The 23899-nt window shown below is 48.9% G+C and overlaps 5 protein-coding genes across 10 annotated transcripts; 4 read left to right on the forward strand and 1 right to left on the reverse strand.

The window, feature by feature from the left end:
* The first annotated feature begins 289 nt into the window (after positions 1-289).
* On the forward strand, positions 290-7085 carry LOC136187062 (uncharacterized). 2 transcript variants are annotated; one of them, XM_065974572.1, is made up of 21 exons: positions 290-473; positions 582-751; positions 859-1002; positions 1049-1119; positions 1168-1284; positions 1335-1490; positions 1556-1894; positions 1942-2199; positions 2259-4246; positions 4300-4354; positions 4404-4691; positions 4754-5113; positions 5171-5209; positions 5260-5289; positions 5335-5722; positions 5784-5861; positions 5922-6214; positions 6275-6418; positions 6470-6648; positions 6697-6867; positions 6921-7085. In XM_065974572.1, the coding sequence occupies exons 3-21, from the start codon at positions 983-985 to the stop codon at positions 7038-7040; spliced, it is 5094 nt and encodes a 1697-aa protein (XP_065830644.1). In that variant the 5' UTR covers positions 290-473; positions 582-751; positions 859-982; the 3' UTR covers positions 7041-7085. The 2 variants fall into 2 exon arrangements, with proteins under 2 accessions (XP_065830644.1, XP_065830645.1); XM_065974573.1 differs by having other exon boundaries at positions 301-473; positions 4303-4354.
* Positions 7086-7222: 137 nt separating this feature from the next.
* Positions 7223-9292, forward strand: LOC136187797 (RUS family member 1-like). Its single transcript, XM_065975483.1, has 12 exons — positions 7223-7378; positions 7438-7515; positions 7563-7677; positions 7739-7784; positions 7832-7864; positions 7937-8042; positions 8095-8267; positions 8324-8508; positions 8561-8618; positions 8677-8857; positions 8912-8963; positions 9010-9292. Exons 1-12 carry the CDS (start codon positions 7247-7249, stop codon positions 9198-9200), a joined length of 1350 nt encoding a protein of 449 aa, XP_065831555.1. The 5' UTR covers positions 7223-7246; the 3' UTR covers positions 9201-9292.
* LOC136187795 (SH3 and PX domain-containing protein 2B-like) lies at positions 9236-13134 on the forward strand. 2 transcript variants are annotated; one of them, XM_065975478.1, is made up of 23 exons: positions 9236-9356; positions 9428-9508; positions 9654-9711; positions 9766-9836; positions 9902-9999; positions 10060-10142; positions 10295-10423; positions 10474-10587; positions 10647-10767; positions 10825-10888; positions 10945-11000; positions 11060-11085; positions 11145-11220; positions 11315-11365; positions 11424-11475; positions 11532-11685; positions 11746-11784; positions 11846-12105; positions 12161-12452; positions 12523-12584; positions 12636-12680; positions 12734-12771; positions 12833-13134. In XM_065975478.1, exons 1-23 carry the CDS (start codon positions 9282-9284, stop codon positions 12993-12995), a joined length of 2208 nt encoding a protein of 735 aa, XP_065831550.1. In that variant the 5' UTR covers positions 9236-9281; the 3' UTR covers positions 12996-13134. The 2 variants fall into 2 exon arrangements, with proteins under 2 accessions (XP_065831550.1, XP_065831551.1); XM_065975479.1 differs by having other exon boundaries at positions 10298-10423.
* On the reverse strand, positions 13099-15352 carry LOC136187796 (uncharacterized). 3 transcript variants are annotated; one of them, XM_065975482.1, is made up of 5 exons: positions 15089-15352; positions 14842-14989; positions 14366-14662; positions 13541-14301; positions 13099-13467 (listed from the first exon to the last, which is right to left on the reverse strand). In XM_065975482.1, the coding sequence occupies exons 2-5, from the start codon at positions 14984-14986 to the stop codon at positions 13246-13248; spliced, it is 1425 nt and encodes a 474-aa protein (XP_065831554.1). In that variant the 5' UTR covers positions 14987-14989; positions 15089-15352; the 3' UTR covers positions 13099-13245. The 3 variants fall into 3 exon arrangements, with proteins under 3 accessions (XP_065831554.1, XP_065831553.1, XP_065831552.1); XM_065975481.1 differs by having other exon boundaries at positions 15161-15351; XM_065975480.1 differs by lacking the exon at positions 15089-15352 and having other exon boundaries at positions 14842-15082.
* LOC136187794 (serine/threonine-protein kinase 36-like) lies at positions 14469-22576 on the forward strand. Of its 2 annotated transcripts, XM_065975476.1 has the most exons (38): positions 14469-14606; positions 14740-15519; positions 15585-15651; positions 15709-16101; positions 16159-16377; positions 16439-16569; positions 16650-16698; positions 16752-16819; positions 16874-16964; positions 17018-17059; positions 17115-17211; positions 17270-17394; positions 17445-17723; positions 17772-18028; positions 18089-18185; positions 18236-18345; positions 18400-18508; positions 18561-18681; positions 18739-18842; positions 18909-19016; positions 19087-19188; positions 19247-19347; positions 19392-19458; positions 19505-19633; positions 19687-19749; positions 19807-19892; positions 19939-20011; positions 20068-20226; positions 20280-20353; positions 20409-20494; positions 20561-20643; positions 20721-20862; positions 20921-21038; positions 21112-21166; positions 21217-21346; positions 21404-21476; positions 21535-21631; positions 21692-22576. In XM_065975476.1, the coding sequence occupies exons 4-38, from the start codon at positions 16018-16020 to the stop codon at positions 21905-21907; spliced, it is 3945 nt and encodes a 1314-aa protein (XP_065831548.1). In that variant the 5' UTR covers positions 14469-14606; positions 14740-15519; positions 15585-15651; positions 15709-16017; the 3' UTR covers positions 21908-22576. The 2 variants fall into 2 exon arrangements, with proteins under 2 accessions (XP_065831548.1, XP_065831547.1); XM_065975475.1 differs by having other exon boundaries at positions 14746-15651.
* Positions 22577-23899: the final 1323 nt, after the last annotated feature.

Consider the following 23899-nt stretch of genomic DNA (forward strand, 5'->3'; position numbering starts at 1 on the left):
CCGTTGGCATCCCCCACCCTAGCGCAAGACTGAAGATTGGGGCGTTGGCCCCGCTTTTATACCGAAGATGATGCAACATCCGCTGGTGACCCCACCATGACCTCATTGTGTTCAATTCACCAAGGCAACGAATCGCTGGTTCGCCGAGAAAGTTCGCGCCAATTTTTCACGTGGTCCTCACGAGCCCGTCACGCCGGTTTGCCGACCGGTTTTAGGCGCTACAATTCAAAATGGTGGACGATCCCTCGTGTTCGATCGGCCATTGTACACGCGTTTCGTTTAGGAATCTAAGTTGTTTCCCTATGTAAGATCCACATTTGCGCGCGGCGAGCGCGCGTGAAGGAAATTCCCGGCAGCGTGCATATGTTCGGCCAATTCGATTCGTGCTCGTCGCAGGCAGCCTTGGAATTCGCTCGCTACTCGAAGCAGTACAAAGGAACGACGAACGACTTCGATCGAGCCTCGTCGCAGAGGTAAAGGCGAACGGGGTTCCCTTATTGGTTTTGGAATTTCTCTTTCCATCCCATTTACGTTAATTCGAAGCGACGGCATGACTAACGCATTATGTATTCTATTTTCAGGTAAAATATTACGAATAACACCATTGACCGTGTGAACTAAAAGCAGAAATGGCGCCTTCAAAATTCTTTTCTCACGAGGGTTTTGTATTGTCTTCAGCTGGTTGGATTTGCTCTGATCAGAGGGCCTAGGCATATGCTGACTATGGATGTAGCAGCGCTGCGATGAACAGGTACGAGCTTCAGGAAACGTATATCGCTGTAGCTGGGATTTAGACAGGCGTATTTGTAACTAAATAAAGACAAAGTTTTCTCTGTTGATTGTGTGTCTTCTCCGTAGTCCTTGACTGAGGTGAAATTGCAAGTCGTTGTGACCACATCATCTTTATTTACTAAGACACCACAGTTGCCTATTTCCTCAAGAGATAATTTACTCATCATTTTCAGCTTCATCTATAAAGACAATGCGAGCCGTCTTTATGAGGTCAGTAACTTTCTGTCATCCACTGTCCTGATGGTCATGCAACCAGATATATATCTATCTCTCTGGGTGGGCGAGGCGTTAGCGCACTGCATCATCGTTCCGTGATGGAGAAAAGCAGTAGGTTTAGACGGGAACCGTATACGATTTTATAATGTTTTGATCCAGAAAGCATGTCTGATATTGGAGACCACGTTCTGAAAAGCGTTGCTCAAGGCCTAAAGGTCCCCAACACGAAACTGAATTGCCTTGCGTTGGCAGAAATGCTCAGTTCATCCAAAGAAGGTAAAGAGTTCCTTTGAAAGCGTTCCAACTCGATTGCGTTTGTTCTCCAGTAAATCGCTATCGTTCTCTTTTCGTGGACAACTCCTTCAAGGCTTCGTGGGCTCTATTGAGAGATCTGCAAGAGAAAAGCGTCTCGCTCTCGCGCGTGTGCGACGCTTTGAAACAACTGGGCAACTATGAAGCAGTATTTCCTCTTCTGTCACCAGGTACTGATATCAATCTGAAATTGAAACGAATACAAAGTGTTTATATGACCCATATTTACATGTAGAACCTCCTACTATTGTTAGAGAACCAGATGGAGCGATAGGAAAAAGCGGCCGTCGTTTGACCCTTACTGTTGAAGCTAAAGGGAATCCACGACCGTCGTTTTCCTGGTACAAAAGCAAATCTGATGGCGAAGAGCCTGAAGAAGTGAAAAGTGGACGTTACGTTTTGCTTGAGAAGAAAGGTTCAGGCGACGGTTCAGGCGAGCTCACCATAGGGCAACTGGTTTTGACTGATCTGCACGCCGCTGATGTGGGTTTCTATTGTTGCTGTGTTGAAAATGGATACTCTCTGCCTCAGTATACTCCCTATGTTATTGTTCAAATGGAACCAGATGAATGCGGTAAACGAAAAGTTGTTTATTGATGTCACGAGATTGAATGTTTGTAGGTCCACGTATCCTCAAATCAAGCTATTCGGAAAAATTTTGCTATATCGGAGAAACCATTGTGTTGGAATGCGAAGCATTAGCTAAGCCAGATGACTTGGAGTATGCCTGGTACAGAAATGGCGTCCTGCTTGAAGATGAGAGCAACAGACGTAGTCTGATCACCCCAAAACTACCAGGGGAGTACCAATGTGAAGTGAAAAACGGCGTCGGTTCAGTCAAAAGCGACGTCATAAAAGTATTTATGGTTTGTCAAAAAGGTATATTAGTATACGTTATGAATCACTTGTACTAACTACTCTTGTCTTCGCGTTCTCAGTCCCTGTTCATTTGAACGACGACGAAGCGGCTGTGTCTCGCTATTTCAATTCCGAGTCAAAGCGGCATCTAGTGATCAAGGCTCCAGAAGCGGTGTTGTCACTTGGACCGAGCGTTATGGAGAGCTACTTTCAAGAAGTGCTCGGGTCCGGATTGGTAAAAACTCGTCGCATTCCCATCTTCGTTGTCGGTCAGGATCGTTCCGGAAAAACGGCGCTGACGCGAGCCTTGGTCGAGGGCCTACCGAAAACGAAACCGACTCAAGTATCAAACAGTACGAGCGGAATCGAAACCAGTCGCGTCACATGCCGTCTCGACGATCCCAAACACGAATTCAAAAGAATCGGCGGAAAGGAATTGACGCGAGTGATCGAGAGCGAAATGGAGAGAATTCGCGGATGTGGCGACGGCGACGGCGACGACGACGCTCGCTATCTCTTTCTCAACTTCTGCGATTTCGCCGGCCAACCGATCTATTTCAATTCGAATTCGTGCTTCATGTCCAATCGCGGCGTCTACTTGATCGTGCACAATCTCGACGAGTCGCTCGACGACGTCGCCGTCGTTCGTTTCGCCGACGCCGGCGGCGAACGAGTAATCGCCGACGAGGGATGCGGCACGAACGGCGAATACATCAAGACGTGGATCAGCAACGTTGCCATGACGACCGAGATCGACGACCCACGCAAGCCGATCGCACTTGCCGTCGGCACTCATTTTGACGTCATCGTGGAATCGTATTCTGGCGTGGAGGAGCGCGTCGCCTTTCTTACGCGAAAGAAGAACCGCATTGACGACATGGCGTTTGATGTGATTGACAGTCGTCACTTTTCACCTATTGAGCATTTTTTTGTCGACAATGTCGGCAACTATCACTACGCCAACGACGAGTTCAAGAACCTTCGCGCGAGAATCGTTCAAACGGCGAAATCGGATGAGTACGAGATGAACGTTCCCGTTGTGTGGCTCTCCTTTGAGGCGATGCTCGACGACGTCGTCACCGACGACTCGTTGGGATTTGTGTTCTACGACGTTATCAAAGGCCTTGCGTTTGAAAGCGGGTTGCCCAGCGAGGAGGCGATTCGCAGCATGCTAAAATTCTATCACGAAATCAACTTGATTTTGTGGTTCAGCGACGTTCCTCAGCTCGCCGACATCGTCATCACGAAGTCCGAGCGACTATTGGCTCTCTTTCGTTCGGTCATCACTTTGAAGAGCAGCGAAGACGCCGAGCCGGACTACTGGGAAGAGCTGAGGCAGACGGGCACAATCGAATACAGATTCATCGAGCAGATGCTCGACGTCGCTCTCGCCGAGACGAACAACGACGGGGGAAATGATCTCAAAGACAATCTATTCAATCTACTTCAGAAGTTTGATCTCGTTGCGCCGTACGTTCTTTCGGACGACGAGCTCGACGGTCAGACGTTTGACTCTTTTATTATTCCGTCGATGATCGTTTGGGATCCGCGGTTGACGGGGTTCGCCGATTTGAACGCGTCGTCTGGGCTGGCCGTCGTCGAATTGTCGTCGAGTCATCATCTCGTGCCGGATGCCTTGTTCAATCGGCTCGTCGTTCGCACGATTCGCGCCTATCCGGTCGGTCCCGAAGTGTATCGCTACTTCGCTCGTTTTCACGTCGATTCGGAGCACGACTTGCTCTTGTTCAATTGCGCCGAAACGGGATTGCGCGATCGAATCAAAGTCGTCATTCAACACGAAGACGACAACAAGAAAACGTCGAAGGTTGTCTGTGGTCGCACTTTGCGCTTCGTCATGACGGCGCTGGCAGAGGTACGAGGATTTGGAATGAACGGACTTCGTTTTCAATTGGAAGTCATATCGCCTCAGCGGAAGAGAAAATTGACAAAGAAGTGCGACAGACACAAGCGCCTTGGATGCGCAGAGCCGACGTGCTTTTCTTTCCTGGTAGAAGAATACCGGGTTTGTGAAAAGGACGTCTGGTTTGCTGAGTGGCCACAGCAACAGGTAGACTTAATTACTCTATACGTGTATTAGGTTACCTGTGTGCATCTCCCAAGCAGGATTCTCGGTCTAAGCTTTCTTTCGTGTCTGGAACACCATCTCCTGCTAGCTGTGAGACGTCAATATGGTCTGTGTTAAATTTAGGTTACTTTGCTTTTAGGTCGCAAAGTGGAGATTGCTGTCGCTAAAGCTAAACTTTCAAGGACCCCACATCATCAGCTTCACTTTGTTGTTGTTGGCAGTGACGCCAAACTACTGAGTTGCATCAAATCTTCTCAGAAAATCATTTGGCTCAAGAAAGGCAAGAAGGACCCGACTAGGAAAAACGAGCTGGTTATACAGCGATTCGTCTCTCGCCTTGACGGCGGTTTTTACACCTGTCTGTCATCGTCGGACGGTAGGCGAACTTACGCGAAGCCTGTTTACTTGAAAGGAATTACTGAAAGCGGCAAGTTCTACTAATCGTCAGAATGAGACTGAAAATGTAATTTGTGTATTAATTAAATGTAGGTCCTCTTTTGCAGCGAGATCCGAAAATTGAACTTGCGCGCGGTAAAAGCAAAAGCAGAGGCAGCGATCAAATTCAAGTTGATGAGAGTCTAAAGCTGAAATTGGTGTACGAAGCCGCCACGGCAGAGACTAATTTGCAATTTCAGTGGCATCAGAATGGCTTGGTTCTTCCGGGTGCAGTGGAAGCCGTACTTTCTATCGACAGCGCAGCCGATCATCACACCGGCACGTACAGGTGCCACGTCTCGCATGTTCATACGCCTCGGGAAGACCACGTTGCCGCCGCCGCCGACGACGACGATCATCACGACGATTTGGTTTTTAGATCTCATCCGTTCAGAATAGAAATTAATGTGCCAAGTACAGTAACTATAAACCATCTGCCTATCACACAGTAGAAATCGCTTTTCTTTGAAGGTCTCTCTTCATCTACTCTGCGAGGAATTCAGGACGAAGGTGAGTCTATGCTGTATGCTGCTTTGATCTCTGAATGGTGATCTCTCTAGCCAATGCATTCAATGAAAAGCCTCGAGACGGTTTGTATTAGTCGATTTAATTCTTTACTCTTATATTTTTTTCAGGTGTCATCTTAAAGGTCGCTTTGCTGATTGGAAATCGGCAATATAAGTACGAACGTTTCGCTAAAATAAGGCACACCGAACACGACATTTGCGAAGTGGCAGACTTGCTAGAAGGGCTTGGTTTCACGGTGTTAGCTTATGCCGATTTGACTTTCTGCGAAATGGCTCAAGTTCTACAAAATTTTTACGCAATGATCGAAAAAGGTGCGTACGCGCTGTTCTATTTTGCCGGGCACGGCCTCGAATCGAACGGCGACGTGTACATATTGCCTGTGGACGTCAGAAATCTAAACGTTCATTCGGCGTTTCGAGAGAAAGCCGTTGAATATCACATGAAGATGAAATCGCCTAGACTAAGTGTCATGCTGTTCGACTGTTGTCGCACGACGTAATACGGCGTTCACTATATGCAGTAAAAGACATACACAAGTATAATTATGTCTTTTTAGTCTCGGCGAGCAAACGAAGGTCTTTCGCTGCCAACTGCCTGGAATTTCATCTGGTACGGGATTCAAGCAATACAGCTGGTACGGCCTTCGCGCGGCTCTGTTTTTTTTCTATATTCTTGCATTTTGCTGTATGAGCAGTTACTACCAGTCTTCTGCGTTTGAACCTGGGGCGGCAGCCCCATCGCATAGTGTTTATGCAGAGGTGCTGGTCGAAAAGTTGAAACAGTTATTTGAGAAGTCGAAACAGCTATCGAAGACCGACGGAAAGACGCCCGAAGGAAAGGAGCCCGATGGAAAGACGCCCGACGGAAAGGAACCCGATGGAAAGACGCCCGACGGAAATGAGCCCGATGGAAAGACGCCCGACGGAAAGGAGCCCGACGGAAAGACGCCAGACTCCGTCAGAGCGATGTTAGACTCCATTTCAATGGGTTATTGCTTCTGCGTGGTCATTCAAACGAATTCCTATAACATGCATATAATGTCTATAGGGGTCATTGAAGGTCGAAAAAAACACTTTAAAGCAACCATGGCGTGGCAGACGCCTCAGACGACGTGGCACGGACCTGAAAATGATCTTTCACTTGCAGACGGTATCTGCTCTGATGACGAAAAAGCAGAACGACAACGACGCGGTACAACTGCTAGCTTGGTATAAACGTTTAATTTTGTAACGCATCGTTTAGCGTTGAAACTTCAAGCAGAACGAAAAGTCTTCTTAGAAACGAACAACTTTATTTTGCCCTGCAAAATTATACTCCGACACGAACTTTGGCTGACCAACGTTGTTCTTGTTGGAGCCAGTTGTGAACCAGAGAATTCTGACGTTCAGGTCACATTTTCTGCTCCCAAAGAAGCAGACAAGGCATGAGTGATACATTTGATGGAACATGTTGATTGACGGTCTGTGTAGAACATTGTTTATGAAGCGGTATCAGATTTGGGGAAAGCGGAATTCAAAGCGATCGTGGAACGATTTGATGACTCAGTGACCAAATCGTTGCACGATGACTTGAAGTTACGACGCTGTCATTCCTTTGTCAAAGTCTACAATCACCACGCCTATAATCGTCTTTCTTATGAAGTGCGTGCTGTTCATAAATAATCACTGAATTATATAGGGCTGTGTTTTTGCAGGGTGACCCCACGGTGCCTGTAAATGTTAAAGTCCAATATGGAGGGAGGGCGGAAGAGTACAAGCATTCTTTGCCGCCAAATCATTTGAGTGAGACATCTTGGTCTAAATATGCTCACTGAGCCCCAACACGTCTTCTTTAATGGTTTACATTAGTTCGTATTTTTTCTCGTGGTGCAAGTTGTGTGGATGTAGAAGATGCAATAAGCAGCTGCAATAAGCATAGATGTAATCATAGATACACTAGGGAGATGTTGAAGGGAGATGCTGAAGACACGTGATCAAGCGTTACACGTACGTAAAACTTGACTCGTACTACAGAAACCAGATGATGGCCATCGCAGAAGAGCGCTACGGATCCACTTCGGTTTCTCACGTCTACAGCATGAATGAGAACCACCGAACTGTCACAAGAAAACGAGTTCAAGCATCGACGTTTTTTCTGCTAAAATTCATCAAGGTTCGGATCGAAATAGACGTCGTAGGAAAAGAAACCCTAGACCACTGATTGTTGCGCAGGAGGCTTTCCTTCCTCAAGGATATCCCGACAGCGTTAGCTCCGACTACTTGCGGTACCAGCTCTGGGATACGATTCAGGTGAAGACCCCACCTCAGCTCAGTCAAAATGCTATGAATTGGCATAGGCGTTCTGCTCATCAATCACGGGGACTCTGGCCACGCATGCCGTTCTCAAAGGAGTAGGAGTTGGAGATCAGAGTGCATCTGCTGTTGCTGCCACTATGACGTGGCTGATCAAAGGTTAAGTCAGCCAAAGATCTCTGATTATTGTCTGAGACAGAAATTGATCCTTTTTTTGCAGACGGAACAGGCATGGTGGGAAGAATAGCATTTGCTTGGTTTCAAGGGTATGCAGTAGATAGATCAAGATATGCACAATTTATTGTTCCTTTAGATCAAATCTTGATTGTGATGCAAAAAAGTGGAGGTAGGGTCGGAGGTCTTCTGCGGGGTTCCACCGTACAACCTACTAATGTTATATGTATAAAACGTTCTTTAGGCTTTTTGCCGACATTTTGAACGATACAGCTATTTTTCTTGAGCTAACCGGTCCACTATTTCCCACCTACTTCATTTTGATCACGTCAATAGCAAGTGTATCAAAGGTAAGATGTCCTGCTAAGAACAAAGCGGATTTTAATTTAAATCTATATCAAGGCAGTAGTTGGAGTAGCCGGTGGTGCAACTAGAGCCGCGCTGACTCAGCATCAGGCGCGTCGAGGCAACATGGCAGATGTCTCAGCAAAGGACGGCAGTCAGGAAACTCTTGTCAACCTTCTGGCTCTCGTCGTGAGCTTTGTCATTACGCCAGTAGTTGCTGGTCACTTTACGTAAGAAGACAGTCATATGAAATCAAGAAGCAAGTGCGTGACGACGGGCTGTTCAGACTTACCTGGACTCTTTTCTTTATCTTCACCTGTTTGCATCTCTACGCCAATTACCAAGCTGTAACGAGCGTCGTGATGGATTCGTTGAACAAGGCGAGACTCCAAATTCTTGTAAACCAGTACATGAAGACGGGGACGATCGGTTCCTTGGAGCAAATTAACCAAGAAGAATCAGTCTTCCTGAGTAGGCATTATAGAAGACACACTCCTATATCCACTTCAGCGAGAGTTTTTAGCACTTCGCCAGCGTTATCCTATTTCACTTGGAGTCTGTTTTGGCTCAGCAGTCACAAGGTACCTACATAGTAGTCTCAATTTGAATTCTATCTGGCCAATATCTTGATATTTACAGTATGGAAGATGTGCAAGAGATTACGTGGGAAGACAACGCGAGGTATCTCCTTGCTCTAAAGGACGATCGCATACGAGTTGTTCTTCATTACGACGCCACGTCAGAGGACATCATTGCCGGTTGCTACGAGACGACGACTCTAAGGGGATTACTACTAGGAGTTGAACCTCAAAGCACCACTGTAAGCGAAAAGGGCTTGACTAAAAATGAATTTAGTATATATCGTTTTCATTAGTCTAATGATGCTGGCCTAATACTCGCACAGATGCGTGAAGAATGCAAACGAGGTAGGCTATATACTGTCGAATCCGACTACAATCTATCTTGTTACAGCGTTCTCGTCGAGAAGGCCGGGGCCCCGCGAAGTACAGAAAATCGTTCGCCTGCTGCGTCGGTATTCTCAACTAACGTTGACCGACTTTCTATCGCGAGCGAAAACGAGGGGATGGCGTCTCGAGGCGTCGCAGCTCGGCGCCGACGAGTGGCGATCGAACTGGAGTGCGACACGGACGAAACTGTCTTAGAGAGCCACCCCCGGATTTTTCTGTGTTTCCCGTATTTTGCGTCTGCAGTTCGTGTTTTTCGCTTACTCGCAGGGAGGAGAAATGAAATCCCACGTTGTCGATGTCCGAGTCGTCGACATTCAGAGAAAACGGCTATCCGATAAGCAGAAGCACTATGTACGAAAAAGAGCTAGACTACACCTGCCCCTGCTCACCGACCGCAAACCAACGTTTCATTTGCCGTTCAGGTATACGCGCTGCGAGTTACGTGGTCGGACGGCGCCGTCTTCTGCATCTATCGCAAATATTCGATGTTTTTCGAGTTCCAGGCGAGTCTTCGCTTTCTCCTTCTCTCGCCGCTCGAAAAACGACGACGCTGCCATAAGCAAGCTAGGCGTCAGCGCGTCTCGGGCGAAGAGAAACAATCGCTTCCTTTGTTGTTTTTTTTCCTCTCTAATTTGGCCTTTCTCTCAGGCTAAACTCTACGAGATATTTCCGTATACGCAGGACAGCGGCATTCCGGCCATACCGGGTCCGCGCGAACAAACGAACGAGCGCGAATTTTTTATGCGGCGCCTTCTTTTAGCAAAAATATTCGGCCGCGTGCAGATCCTGAGTGCCGAGAAAAAGGCGAAGAAAATCGAAAATTTTTGTCAGGTAATTTATTAACTATTCGGCATTTCAATTAATGATGGGAGGCTTACGGAGGAAATGGTTCGTAGGCACTAATAAAGCTTCCCGCTGTCATATCGAAGTGCGACGACGTTCTCGGCTTCTTTGAGGCTTGGCCAGAAGACACGGAAGTGAAATTAAATAAAGGGTTAGGGCTCCGCCTCGACTTGACTGACCCCGTCACGTTTCTTCTACGCGCGTTTCTTAGCGACTTGAAGACTAATCCGTTTTATGCGGTGACCTCGCCCAGTGATGGTAGCGATCCGGCTCCCTTGTATCAGGACGTGGACGGTAAGAAACGAGACTTTGTTGTTCGTGCATGTACCGGGGTAACAGTTATGTTTGAGAAGCGTTATAAGGTACCCTAAAGCCATCTGTCTGCACGTCGACGTTTACATGTGTTAGTGTACTACTGCTTTGATGAGGGAATATGTTTGTATCAGCAGGTGTTATGGAAGTCGAACACGAGCTGGAGTCTTATCGAGCCATTGCGGCGTTTCTCGGTCGAGGTCCCAATGAAATTCCTCTCGAAATGGGTCAAATTGTTCACGTCATTGACAAGAACGAGAACGGTGAGGGAAAATCTGGTGGCTCGGTGATGTCAGAATTCAATGTTGTTTAGGCTGGTGGCTCATTCAAGTTGGCGAAAAAGAGGGCCGAGCACCAGGATCTTACTTGGAGCCAGTCGAGCAAGCACAGCTACAACAGCAACACTTGGAAGATATTCAAGAGGAAGGCGAGTCAAAATTGTAGAATTTGTATTATTTCACAAGAAAAAGGAAAGAAACTCTTCAGTCGTGGAATCGTATAAGGCAGTGGCGGACTATCATCCCGCCGATCAGGACGAAATGAGGCTGGAGGAGGGCGCAGAGGTGCACGTACTGGAGAAGAATTTCGACGGCTGGTGGAAAGTGAAGTGAGGAGAGATTTTTCTCGTGGCTCTTTTGTTTGGAAAGCTCGCGTGTACGCGCAGATGCAAGGGAAAGATCGGATTTGCGCCTTCGACCTACTTACGACGGTGCTCGCACAAGCAATCGGTCAGTTTCTCTGTGCTCCTCGCGACGGAATTTCGTTCATGTTTTTTTTCTTTCAGCTCCACCGGGATATCGAAGACATCTACGCTCTTCCGATGAAGCCCCCGCCCCGCAGGTCAGTTGATCTCGCACTACGCAAGCCGCCTCTCCATTGTCACGGTATTGTGTCTCTAGGGGATCGGCAGAGAGATCGAAGAGCGGTGAGTTGAAGCGTTCGCTTGAACAATGAGCACATTCCTTTCCTTTCTATTCCTATTAGGCATGTTTGAAGTAAAGCGCCAAGTCAGTACGGACGACGGCGGCTACGTCGTCATGGGAGGACAAGAACGGCGAAGGTGAGAACCGCGGGCGCGCGACTGGAAAAATTTCGCATAGCGCTCGCGCCCCGCGCGCGCACGCACTCTGCATCTCTTTTTTTTTCGTTCGCAGGTCGTCCGGTGCCAGCGGGGCGAGCGGCGACGTGTTTAACGACTCGGGACGGTAGGCGAAAGACAATCGAAATCGAAGCTGGGGGGCCCCCACTGAGGGTTTCTTCCAGATCGTCCGCCGAAGAAGTGAAAAGACACCAGTTGAGGCGACAGCACGATTCCGTAAAGAAACGGAAGGGTTTCGTTCGTTTGCTTCTCACTCGTTCGCTCTCTACTAGTGCACGAGTCTCGAGAGAAACGTCAAACTCGTTTTGCAAGATTATTCCGATCCGTCGGGAAGCTTGACAGTTCGTCGAGGCGAAGCCGTTCAGGTCAGTAAACACGACGAGAGCGGCTGGTCGTACATTTTGCTTCTCGGAACAGCCATCCCGGGTACGTAGTTCAGATAGAAACGATGTGTATGTATGTGACTTTTGCCTTGGGGCACTGCAGGTCGCGCTTCCGAAGGCTGGATACCCACCAGTATAGTAGGTGAGTACAAAACTCGTTTGTATAGAAAGTAAAGAGAGGCACTTATAACGGCATTATCTAGAGTCTGACCTTCCATCGCCGTCCGCGGGAGGTCCGCCAAGTCTCTCATTTTCCGTTGCTGAAGAAGACGCGGTGATGGGCGACGAATCATCGTCGGTGTACATTGCCGTCGAGGACTACGAGTCAAGGGATCCCAATGCGTCGATGAGCTTTGCTAAGGGAGAACGCGTGACTGTGCTCGAGAAGAAGGAAAGCGGTTGGTGGTTCGTACGAATTGACGATTGCGAGGGATGGGTGCCGGGAGCGTTCTTTGAGCCAGTAGTAAGCGACGAGATACGAGCGCAGAAGAATGTCTCGTTCTTACTTCGTCTTTTAGTCTGTTCAACCTGGCCTGCCATCCGCACTTCTCATTCAGAAACGTTTCACTGCGCCTGACATCGAAGAAAACGTCGATAGTCCTCTTAGACTCACCGCTCCCTCTGATCCGACCGTCAGTCAGGAAGGGAATCAATTGTTGAACCCGTCCAAGAGCCTAGCGGGGAATCGCTGCACGTCCAGTCCACAGCTGTCAAAAAATGAAACCAGGCCAAGTCAACCACCTGCTCTTTCGCCGCGAATGTCCAGGAAACCGATGCCTTCGTCGCCGAGTGGAGACAAGTTTGACTTGAGTGAGAATGCTAGGGAAACGGAACGTCCGTGTTGTGTACTACTACAGACTTTGTTGTTTTTTGTTTCTAGTGAATCAGGTGTGGTACCACGGCTCCTTGTCCCGTCATGATGCTGAGGCCGTGCTATTGAACGTATTGCCTGCCGCATTCGCTTTTCGTTATTACAAATATTCTGTGATTTAGCACGGAAAAGATCGCGAATTCCTTGTGAGAGAGAGTCCCAATCGGGTAAGGCAAAAGACGTGAAAGTGTGTGTCACGACGTGACGAGACTTCTTTTAGGTGGGCAATTACGCAATTTCGATTACATTGGAGAACAAGTATGGTACAGGGAGGATGACCTCCAAAGATGGGACTATTTCGTTTGGGGTTCTATTGCAGGGCGCGTCACTTTCCCGTGGAAACGAAAGACGGGAAGCTCTATTTCGGCCAGCACTACTATGATAAGATGTCGGAGATTGTCAAATATTACCAAATCCACCCGTTGTTTTACATTGAAAACATCGGCATCATGTTGGGCATGCCCGTTCGGTGTGGCCGTTAGAGTGTCTTCTTTTAGGAATCTTAGAGCGTTTTCTAGTAAGGCCCTTATAGTTGTTTAGGTAGGCGGTGAATTAGTTTCGTTGTTCTACTAATGCGGCATGAAATAGCGAGAAAAAGAAATGATATTGCATTCTTGGAAAGCGGCAAAGGCTCATAACAGAACGAAATATAACACAGTAGCTACAATGGCATATTACATAATTAAAACTGTTATAATAGATGTTGGCCAGTCGATGTCAAGCGCAAGCGTCTCATTTACTGGCTAGCAATCGGCGCTTGCTATAAGGACTGCCCAGCTTGAGTCTCTTTCCTTCTTTTTCAAAGATGGCATGCTGGTAGTAGAAGGACACAATGTCATCGATTGTTTTGAAGAAGTCCTTTTCAATGCTGAACATCTCCCCATTGTCAATCACTCGAATTTGAAAGTGGAGCATTTCGCCGTAACCTTTCACCGATATTGAATAGTTACCAGGCTGCAAAAGAGAAATCAAAATTGACTGACTGACTGACTGACTGACTGAAGAAACGAGGTGAGAAAGTTCTTACCTGAGATTCGCTCTCTCGCACGAGAAAATTGCCGACCTTTACTTCGTCCGCAGATAACTTGCTCTCGGCTTTCTGTCGGGAAATTCGGCCGTGAAACCACTCCTTGTTCCCAAGAGCCGCCAGATACTCGCTCATCGTTCGATAGCCGCCTGTCGTTCCACTGAGCTCGACGGGAAGCGATTTCGATCGTTTCTCCAGTCTCGTCATGTCGTCGAACGCGTCGTCGGCGAAACCCGATGAACAACGCGACGACGGCTGACCGTTGCCGCCGACCGATGGAAGGCCATTCGCGTCCGGCGACGAAAGCGGCGAAATGTCGATGAACGCCTCGTCGTCTTCGCTGATTGCCTGCTGTCGCGGAGCAAATGCGCCGCCGCGTCCCTTCGGACTGCGGGGACGCGAGAGCGCCAAGTCGCTCTCCGAAGCGATCTTTGTCAGAATCGGCCTATGTCGCCTTTTCTCTTCCGCTCGCGGCGATTCGACGAGAGCGTCGCGCGATCGTGCCTTGAGCAGCGGTTTTTTTCGTTCGAGTCGACGCGGAGGCAGCACCGGCGACTGGTCTTCTTCTACGGCTCGCGTTCGAAGTCGCGGCGACTCGGGCAAATCGCGACCAAACAGTCTCGGCGACTGATCGCCGCTGTTCGACCTGTTTCGCGGTTTCGGCACGGGGCGAGGCGAATCGTCGTTGCCACTGGGCAGCCTTCGCGGCGGCACGGGCGGCACGGGATTGATCGGCGGCGCTTCCACAGTAACAACATAATCTACGAATTTCGGCATCAGCCCAACGTAAACGAAACGTGAGATCGTCTCCGCGGGATCGCTCACCGTCATCGCCGTCGTTCGGCTTCGTCCCCGCGGCGGCGAGTTCACGGACGTCAGGACGATTAGCGCGATTTTTTAACCGCAGCGTTATGTAGCCGTTTTCGCCGTCGACGAACGGTTGCGCCGTTGATTTGACGTCGCTCGCCGTTCCTGCCCCCGCTACCGCCCCCTTCGCGACAGTGGGCAGAGGCAGGGGCATTGTCGTTTTCATGTACACTTCGACTTCGTCCGAACACGGTTCGAGGTAGGTACTGGGAACCCAACCAAAACGATCGCCTCCCAAAACCACACACCACCACCCTGCACGCGTAAACACCATTAGGAAATCGAAACATGAAATAAGCGAAAGGGGGGCCGCGAATAATGTTTAGTTCTAGTTCTAGAGACTGTATGGCGCGTAAAAGACTGTTCCCCAAGCGGGTCGGGCGCGGATAGCCTACGCCTCCACGTCGGCCGGGCTCCACCTATCCGAGGCTCACCTGATGCTTGTCTGTCAACGACCTCGACGACGTCGTTCACACGCAATTCAATCGTGCCCTCACGATACTGCGACGTCGGGCTGAAATTTGCGATTGCTTTATAGTGTAGAGACGGTTCGGGTCGTTTCGCGTCGCCTGACGACATTGCCTGTAAAGCAAAGCAACGCCGATGGTAGGTCGGTTGTTCAACAACGCGAGTCATGGCAGAACGCAAAGTGCAGCCTTCGAGTGGAGTGGGTTGGCTTACGTGAGACGTATATGAGATCAGATCCGACTAAACGAAGCCAGCGATTGCGCGACCCCGGAAACGGGAATGTACCTTTTGCGTAAGTTCGGTTCAAGACGTCGTGAGTGAGCGTATTTGTAAAAAGAGACGACTGACGTCCGAGAGAGAGCGACAGTCGCTATTATTGCTCCCTTTTGTCTGTGTACACTGCTAGGCGCGCAAGCGTGTGCGCACAAGGGAGGAGACGGATATGAATTCATTTAATTAGCATTGGAATTGGAATTCAGCTTAGCTGTCTGTCACGGAAATTCGAAGCAGCTGATCTCTCAATGAAGGACGACGCCCTGGCGAGCCATGCAGCGGGAGGCCTGAGCTTTACCTAACTACTGCACCTGCTCAGGGCTTGTGCCGAGCCTAAGGAGTCTAAAATTACAACTCGCACGTGTGTTTAGGTTCGCCCACTCTCCGACTCTGAGCAACGGTTTGTTTTGATCAAAGTTTTTGATCGCCGGTATAGCGATAAGTCAGAGGTTGCCTTCTTAATGTAACTCGACGGTGGCACAATTGACCTCCTGAATTTACCGGTATTTCTAAATTAGGAATGCTCCGCACCTACGTGCATGCATTTCACTCTATTTTAGAGTGTAAGCTGCTGGGGGAGCGCCGGGAGGCGCATGCAATCTAAACTATTTTTAGGCAGCACTGCCAAAGGAAGCTAGGCATCACAAAGTTCAAGACCCCAAGGAAGTGACTGCAGGTCTGTAAAGGAAATGACGAAGAAGGCCCGTCTTACTACGAAAGAGTACAACAGAAGACAATTTCTATGCCAACAAAGCTCTGCAGGCGTGGTGACCAAGTAACCATCCTCTTGGAAATTTCCGGCTATACCCTGCGGCAGTCCCTGCGGCTATACATTCCACAGCCTAACGCGCGCAGCCAGCTTTGTTGACATGGAAAACTACCATATTCTCGATCCAATTGGAGAGGGATCGTTTGGCCGAGTTTTTAAAGCTCGAAAGAAACACTCGGGTCAAGTTAGTAGTAGCAAGCGAGTCTCCTAGGGGGCGCGATAACACAATTTCGCAAAACAGATCGTCGCCATCAAGTTCATATCGAAGGCAAACAGAAAGCCGAGCGAACTAAAGAAACTTCAGTACGAAATCGAGCTAATGAAGCGCATGGAGCACCCGAACATCATTTCTATGATGGACTCCTTCGAAATGGACAACGAAGTGGGCGTGGTAACGGAGTACGCCGACGGCGAGCTCTTTCAAATACTCGAAGACGATCGCCAATTACCGGAAGAGCAAGTCTGTAGAAAATAGGGGCGACACTGACACGAGAGAAAAAAAGAAACGTATATGAATATAGGTGAAAACCATTGCTAGTCAGCTCGTGTCAGCCTTGTACTATTTGCATTCGCATCGGATCATGCATCGCGACATGAAGCCGCAGAATGTTTTAGTTTGCAAAGGGGGATGCATTAAACTGTGCGACTTCGGGTAGGTACAGTAGTACACCTGCCTGTTTCAATATGTATTGGCAATGATAATAATAATGATATTGGATTTCTTTTGTACAGCTTCGCTAGAGCGATGAGCATGAATACGTTGGTTTTGACTTCCATAAAAGTATTATCGTAGGATCAGAGGGTAATTGTGTTTCACGCATTTCTTTTTTCAAGGGCACCCCTTTGTACATGTCACCGGAATTGGTTCAAGAAAGGCCCTATGATCACAATTCTGATCTTTGGTGCGTCAATCGACTACTCTTTCTCTCTGTGTTTGAGGGACAATGGTTGTTCAGGTCGATGGGCTGCATTTTGTATGAACTGTTTGTTGGCCGACCTCCGTTCTACACGAATAGCATTGTCAAACTCGTTCATATGATAGTGAAGGTGATACAGTGGTGACGTATTATGTAGTAGATCTGGCAGCTTTGTCTTTTTAGAATCCCATCAAATGGCCACCAGAAATGAGCCCCCTTTTTAGAGTATGAAGTCCAGTAAGACGTTTCCTCGTTTGTTGACCTAGACGTATTTGTATAGGATTTTCTCAGCGGGTTGCTACAGAAGGATCCTAAGAAAAGACTAACGTGGCCGCACCTGTTAAATCATCCCTTCGTGGCTCCTATTTACATAGAAAGTGAAGCTCTCTTTATATCAGCGATGGCGCAGCAGGAAATGTCTTCTTTTCCACTAAGGCAATGCAATTCCTTTTTCCACCGAGACTATTCAGGAAGAAACGCACACCGCTCCCACCGGCTCACCGCAGTCTAGCGTGACAACAGGAGGCAACGTCTCAGCAAGATCGCGACGACGCCAAGCGGTACGGAATTGTTTAGTGTGCCCTTTTCGTTCACGTTCTCTCTTTCGCAGAAGCAATCGCCAGTCAAACGCAAGTCTCAGACGTCGCCGCCACCTTCGCGGATTCGAGACTCGCTCGAAGCCGAGGAAACCGTGCCGGTATCGAGAGGAGACGACGTTCCCATTTCGAAAAATATTTCTCGCCCGACTGACGTCGATTCATCGTCGTCCCTTCTTCCTCTCGATCGACCTGCAAGCAACAGGACGTACAGAATCAAACCGGGAACGAGCCATCGCGTCGAACTCTCAACGAACGCGACCGAACAATCTTTTTCCGCGTCCAGTCAACAGGCAAGTAGCTTAGATTTGTTTTTAGAAAATTCATTTTGCACTGTTTAGAGTGCCGACAGCGACGAGGAATGGCAGCATTTGATTGATATGACGTCGACGGCGGAAGGTCCTTCGACAGCCGGCCACGTCCGCATGGGATCGACCTTGACTGCCGGTTATCTGATGACTGATTCCAAGTTCGTTTCAACGGTCGTGACGCGACTTGAATCGGCGTTTCAGGCGGTCATTCAAGAGCGCTCGGCCGCCGCCGCTGCAAGGCTGGAACAGGTAGCCCACGTCATCGTTGGCTTATTGACAGCCAAGTGGTATGAAATCCCAATCAGGGGGGAAAAAATAGAAAGGGGGAACTGTTGTCGCGTGTTTAGTGAGCATAGCGTTCGGTGGCAGTTCTCTGTTGCTATTGATCTCCCGTCGCTACCTCTGTCTATTGTTCATTTATTGCTTGAAAAGGTTGATCTCGACGTAAGACAGTTTGGGTGCGTTGTTTTCGTGGTTGACTTTGGGGCGTGTAGGAAGTCTGGTTGCCTGGGTTAATGTGCGAAATTTTGACGATGCTCGTCGCTTATCTATCGCGCGAGCTTCATCTTCCCGTTTCCAGTGCAGATTTGACGTCGTCAAGCAGGTATTTCGTCGTCTGTTTGTTTTATTCGTTCATTCGATTCTTTTTTTGTTTCAGCCTTATCGACGAAGAAATTCACTTCGTTGAATTTGTCGAGCAGTTTCTCCTGTTCGTGCCCGAAATTCTTTCGGCGCGTCACGAGAAAGTACACGCAACGATTTTTAAGGTGAAACGAACAGCAAAACGTCGCCTAATGCATCGTCAGCGTTTCCGTATAGCTCGTCGCGTCGCTGTGTGAAGCAGCCAGAAGATGCACCGCCTCCTTCACCGCTCGAATCTTTCGTGCTCTCGCCAGCGATCCCATCATCTTGCCGACAATCCTAAATGCACTCGCTCCTGGTACTCTTTTTAAAACTTTCTCCTTCCCAGAACGTCAACGACTCCCATGCGTTCTAGTTCCCGGTACGGGAGCTCTTCCGGCGGGGGAAGTCTTCGACTCTGCAATGACGGCATTGCACACGCTCATTCGGATCGATTCGACGTCCCACAGCGAAGTACAGGTGCACTACGCATTCGTAATCGCGTCAAGATTGCCTGCCTTTTTAATACGCACGTGTATTCGTCAGCCCCAGGCGACCTTTGCCGCCGCTTCGATACTTGAGAACGATCTCAATTTGTCGCTGGAGACTCTGATGATCTACTCTTGTCAATTCGGTCGATTCGAAGCGCTTTCTGTGGGCACTGATCGAGAGTCGCGCATATTTGTAGGTGTGAAGTCCGTTTCGTTTTTTCTTTTCCGTATAGGCTGTTTGCGATTTATGTACCGTTTCGCCGATCATCGCCGTCAATGTTCTGGCGCGCGATTCCTTTTGCGAGGGAATGACGAAATTTTTGGAGCCCGAAAATGTAAGTTGATTGTGCGAGGATAGATACAGCGCTTCGAGTTCTGTGCACTGGGGGACAGGTCATCGATTCTAATCAGTTGGAAAGAATGCGACTCATATTGCGGATAGGATGCCACGCTGCTTCGCAAACTCGGCCAACTAACAGCGAAATACCTCAACAGTAAGTTGGAAAATCAAAAACGCATTTTTTAAAATTTTCTACAGCGTTGTTCAATTTTTCGTCGCTGTGCTCGCCGTATTCGTCAACGAAGCGACGCAACTAAGCGATCGGGTGCGAGGAGCAATGAAGTTGTTCTTGAGAAAATATCTGCGTATAGGTCCTGTCCTCGATTCTGCTCCTGAAATTGACGGAGTTGCACAGTCAGACGGCGTGCGTCGACGTCGACGTCGAAAAATTTCTCGCGGCTGTCGAACAGGTTGTGATCGGTTACGGCGGCTTGAATGTGGTGAGAAAGGATGCAATTTTGGGCCTTCCTATCCATATTGTGCGCTCGATTAGAATGCTGATGAATGTGGGTGTTTAGACGGTGCGATGACTTTGCTTTGCATTGTATTACCTCAGGTTCTTCTACGCTTCGAAATCCAAAGTCACTGACTTGAAGATGTTTTTCGTACGTAGAATCGCGCTGCAACGCAAATGCTTCTCAACTCTTCGCTCTGGAACCGTCTTTGGACAGTCGTGTATTCTTGCCTTCAGGATAGTAGGTGCGTAACCTGTCGGCAAATCACTTCGATTTTTCACATCTCTTAGTGCGAACGTGAACGCTCTATCTCTGACCGGATTCTCGTCATCTGTTCAGCTAGCGTGTACCGTAATGTTACAGGTGATTTAATGCTAATTATCGCAAAGTGAGTGATACTTACATGCGCCTCTACACAGGAACCCTCGGATGCTCTGAAGGAACTAGCAGAGGAAGACAGTCCGTACGGACGGTCTTGTCTTTCGTTTATTCACTCCAACGCAATAGCCAATATCGCAGCAACCGCTGGAGAGGACGCAAATAGTCGTCAATTAGCGATGGAACGCCACATCATACAGGCGAGATTCGCGATGAAATTACCCCATTCTTTTGAACTAGTTCCACTTTCAAGGCTTTCCAGCTCTTCTACATTCCATTGGCTTTAGAAGCGAACATCCGTGCTAGTGCCCTCGAAGGTCTTCTGAGGTATTCGCCTATCCTCTTAGCATGCATGCAATCACATTACGTTGCTCCGCTGCAGCGTTTGGTTCAGTGCCGGCGTCGTCGAAAGGCTGCTTTACGCCGCAAGCGATTTATCGGATCCAGTAGCATTTGAAATTCCCTCGGGTCAGTTGATACAACATATAGGACTGACGGCGTTCTTGGAGGAAGTTGCGGTTTCCTTTCTCGTAGAAATACTTCTTCGACTGGTCATGTTCAAATCGGACGCTGCTCCGTTTAGATCTAATTTCTGGGAGATAGTTGGCAGCTCAAAGGTATACAGTATATTCATATACATGTAGCAGGGGCGAAAGGCGTTCTGAATATGAATTGTAATGACTACTGATCTTAGCTGGAATCCTTCATGGCTCGACTGTTGTCGCCGACCAATTCGGCAACCGTGCTGTGCAACTCGTTAGCCTTGGTTAGCTGTACGGTCAACGAGGGATCGATCGCCGTGGAGAAATTTGTAAAATTGACGAGTCGACGTCCGGGTAGGATGCGAGCGGAGGAAATTGTTCTGGCGTCTCGTCCTAATGGTCTCTGTTATAGACGTATTTGATTTCGTTGCCCTCTTGGAGCACGCAGATCGAACCGTTCGCGTTCGCTGTTGTCGAACTATAGGCAGCCTCCTCTCTCCGTCCGACGCATTTTACAGCTCCATTGAAAGGTAGCTACGATCATAAAACGACGTCACCGGCTCACGATTCGCGTTCTCTCTCTCTCTCTCTCTGTCTCTATAGACGGATAGTGCCCTTAGTTCATTGCCTTCGCGATAAAGATGATCAAGTTCGATCGGTACTTGCCACTTCCTTGCGCGGAATCTAGCTTATAGAATTTTCTCTCAGGCGGCTAGTTTTGCAATTGGAAATGCTGCCTTTCACAGCGACGTTCTCTACAACCGACTTGGTGCCGCCGTAGGACCTCTTGTCGCTCTTCTTGCCGACCCGATGGCGAACACGAAATGCAACGCCGCTTGTAAATACGCGTTTCTGCGATTGAGTGTTGACGCGACGGCTCGACGCTGCGATTTAGGCGCTCTCGGCAATTTACTTCTTCACTCTGGAAAACTTTGGCCGAGGCTGAAGAAAGAGAAATGTATCGAAAGGTTTGTCTATGCAGACACTATATACCTTCCGCTATGAAATATGTGTGTACTCGTATAGATTGTTGGATATTGCGACAGCTGACGCTCAAACGTCGTGCCAACTTGCCGCTCTGCAATCTCTACGAATCGCATCGAAACGAAAGGAGTGCATTCAGGTAAGAAAGCGCATTCGTACGCGTGACACACATGCGCACCCATATACGTATACGCTTCAGTATCTTGTCGAGTTGCGAGCTCGACGTCGACTGGAAGAGCGCACGGACGCACTTCGCGATCGCGCCCCGCGCGGTACGAAAGTAATAGCGACCGGCCGACCGCAAACGGTAGCGTCAAGCCGTGCGTCGCCCACTCAGGCGGTGATTGGGCATTGCTCCAGGCTGATTAGAAGCCTAGCGGCTGCTGAGCAAAATCGGATGAGCTCGCCATCATGAGAGCAATTGCGGTTTTGAAATTGAACGACTAATGAAATTCTGCCGTGCAATGGCGGATAAACCTTTATTCAAACTTACATAGACGGACCTAATTCTCTGTTTATGCGGCGTCTCGTCGCCCAAGGCCGAGTTTCTATATCGGTCCCTACGTTGAACTTAGGAGTTTTTGCACAATTACGACGCCGTTGGGAGGCCGAGTCGACGTTTGTGCTGCTCGGCCTTCTGACGAAGACTAGAAATACTGCGAAATTTCAGCTCCTCTACAGTCGGAGCGGGAATTTTGACCGACGGCTTTTCGTCGCGAATTTGACACCATCCCAACATTGATTTATATAAAAGCGCGGGGGGCGACGGCGGCGTCCTCGCCGCGTTTCTCTTCTCGGTGAAAGCGTCGAGTCGTCGTCCTTGTATCAACGGCGAGAAGCCGTCGGACGGCGAACTTGATTCTTCCGAGACGGGAGTCTGGCGATCTTCAACGCTGAACGAGAGTCGAGAGACGGTTCGCGACTGGCTCGGTGCCGTCGACGGCTCGTCTTTCGATTCGCGCATCCAGCGGAGCTTGGCTCTTCTGTTTTGAAACCAAACCTATAGGCCGAAAAAAAACGAGATCAGCTGCGATTTTTTTCGGCTTTGAGAGCGCTGCTCGTAATAAAAAACTATTAGCTCAAATTGGACCATCTGGTTTCCGTTCAGCGGTTTACGGGTCCTCGTATTCTTGGAAGAAATCAGATTCACACAGGCAGGCTAGGGCTGTAGTATAGCGCCGCGACCGAACCACGGCGTGTTCAATTTAGATGCAAGATGGGTCAAAGAGCGTAACAAAGCAAACGTTGCGTCGATGCATTGCACACACGCACGTTTCCGTCGCGGTACATATATATAGCGCACCTGTATTGTGGTCTCCGGCGTTCCTATGCGCTGGGCGAGAGCTCTTCGCACGGAGGCGCTTGGATGACGAGTGACATCGAAGACCCTTTCGAGTTCCATGAGCTGATTCGCCGTGAAAACGGTTCGAGAACGCCGACGCTTTTTCGTCGTCATTTTGCACGAGGAACTTGTCGTCGACGTCGTCGTCGTCGTCGTACAGCTTGTTTCAGAGCTCTCCATGGCGGACTGCTTGTTAGAGCCAGTTGCGCGCGGAAAAGAATGCACACCTGACCTCACCTCGGTGGTATATGTATAGGCGGACGCGTCTGGAAGTTCGGGGCTTGTGCCCAATTTGGCTAAACGGGACCCTATTTTTAATCGACCGACACTATGCATATGGTTTGCGTTGGAACAACTTTTGCTAGGGCGTCGTAACGCCCGATCGTGTTTGAGGCAGATGTATTTGATTAGACCTCATGCAGCGCGTGTTCCACGTGCATTGAGAAGATGTGCATAATCAGTCTCGACGGGTGCACTTAGCGACTCTACGAGGGCAAGTTTAGGGGTCTGCTTCGTGTCGGAAAGCACCTTCTGTATGAACTAGGGGGGCAAGCCTGTCTCGAAAGTCTTTGCACTAGTCGGCAGTTAGCGTGGCATTAATTAATAAATGGGCCTTCTGCTGTTTCGACGAAGGAGGCCCAAGCCAGTCGATTTGATTAAGCGAGTCTAGAAATACCTCAGAGCGCATTCGCGGTTTCACGTTGTGGATGAAGGAAACGAATCGTTCATTTAGTCGAGGCCTACAGCATGGCTTTTTTATGTTTGCGATTTCGCTAGCTGATGGATTGGGTTCACTGACCAGCATGGCGTCAGGTCCGCGGTTAGGAAGTTTGTCTTCAAGGCGATTTTATTTATCTTTGAACGGGGATATATTATATATTCAATAGTGCAATGCGTTGAGTCGACCCCCGCCTTTGCCCATTGCCCATGTGCATATGCTGGAGATCTAGCAAGAAGTCGCCGCGCGCGCCGCACGTGCAGACCTGCATGGAGCCACACTGCTCCTTGTGCTGTATATCAATATCTTGTACTAGTGGTGAGAAAGAGGGGCCCAGAGGAAATGGC

This window comes from Oscarella lobularis, chromosome 5 (assembly GCF_947507565.1).
Source record: "Oscarella lobularis chromosome 5, ooOscLobu1.1, whole genome shotgun sequence".
Taxonomy (NCBI): Eukaryota; Metazoa; Porifera; class Homoscleromorpha; order Homosclerophorida; family Oscarellidae; genus Oscarella; species Oscarella lobularis.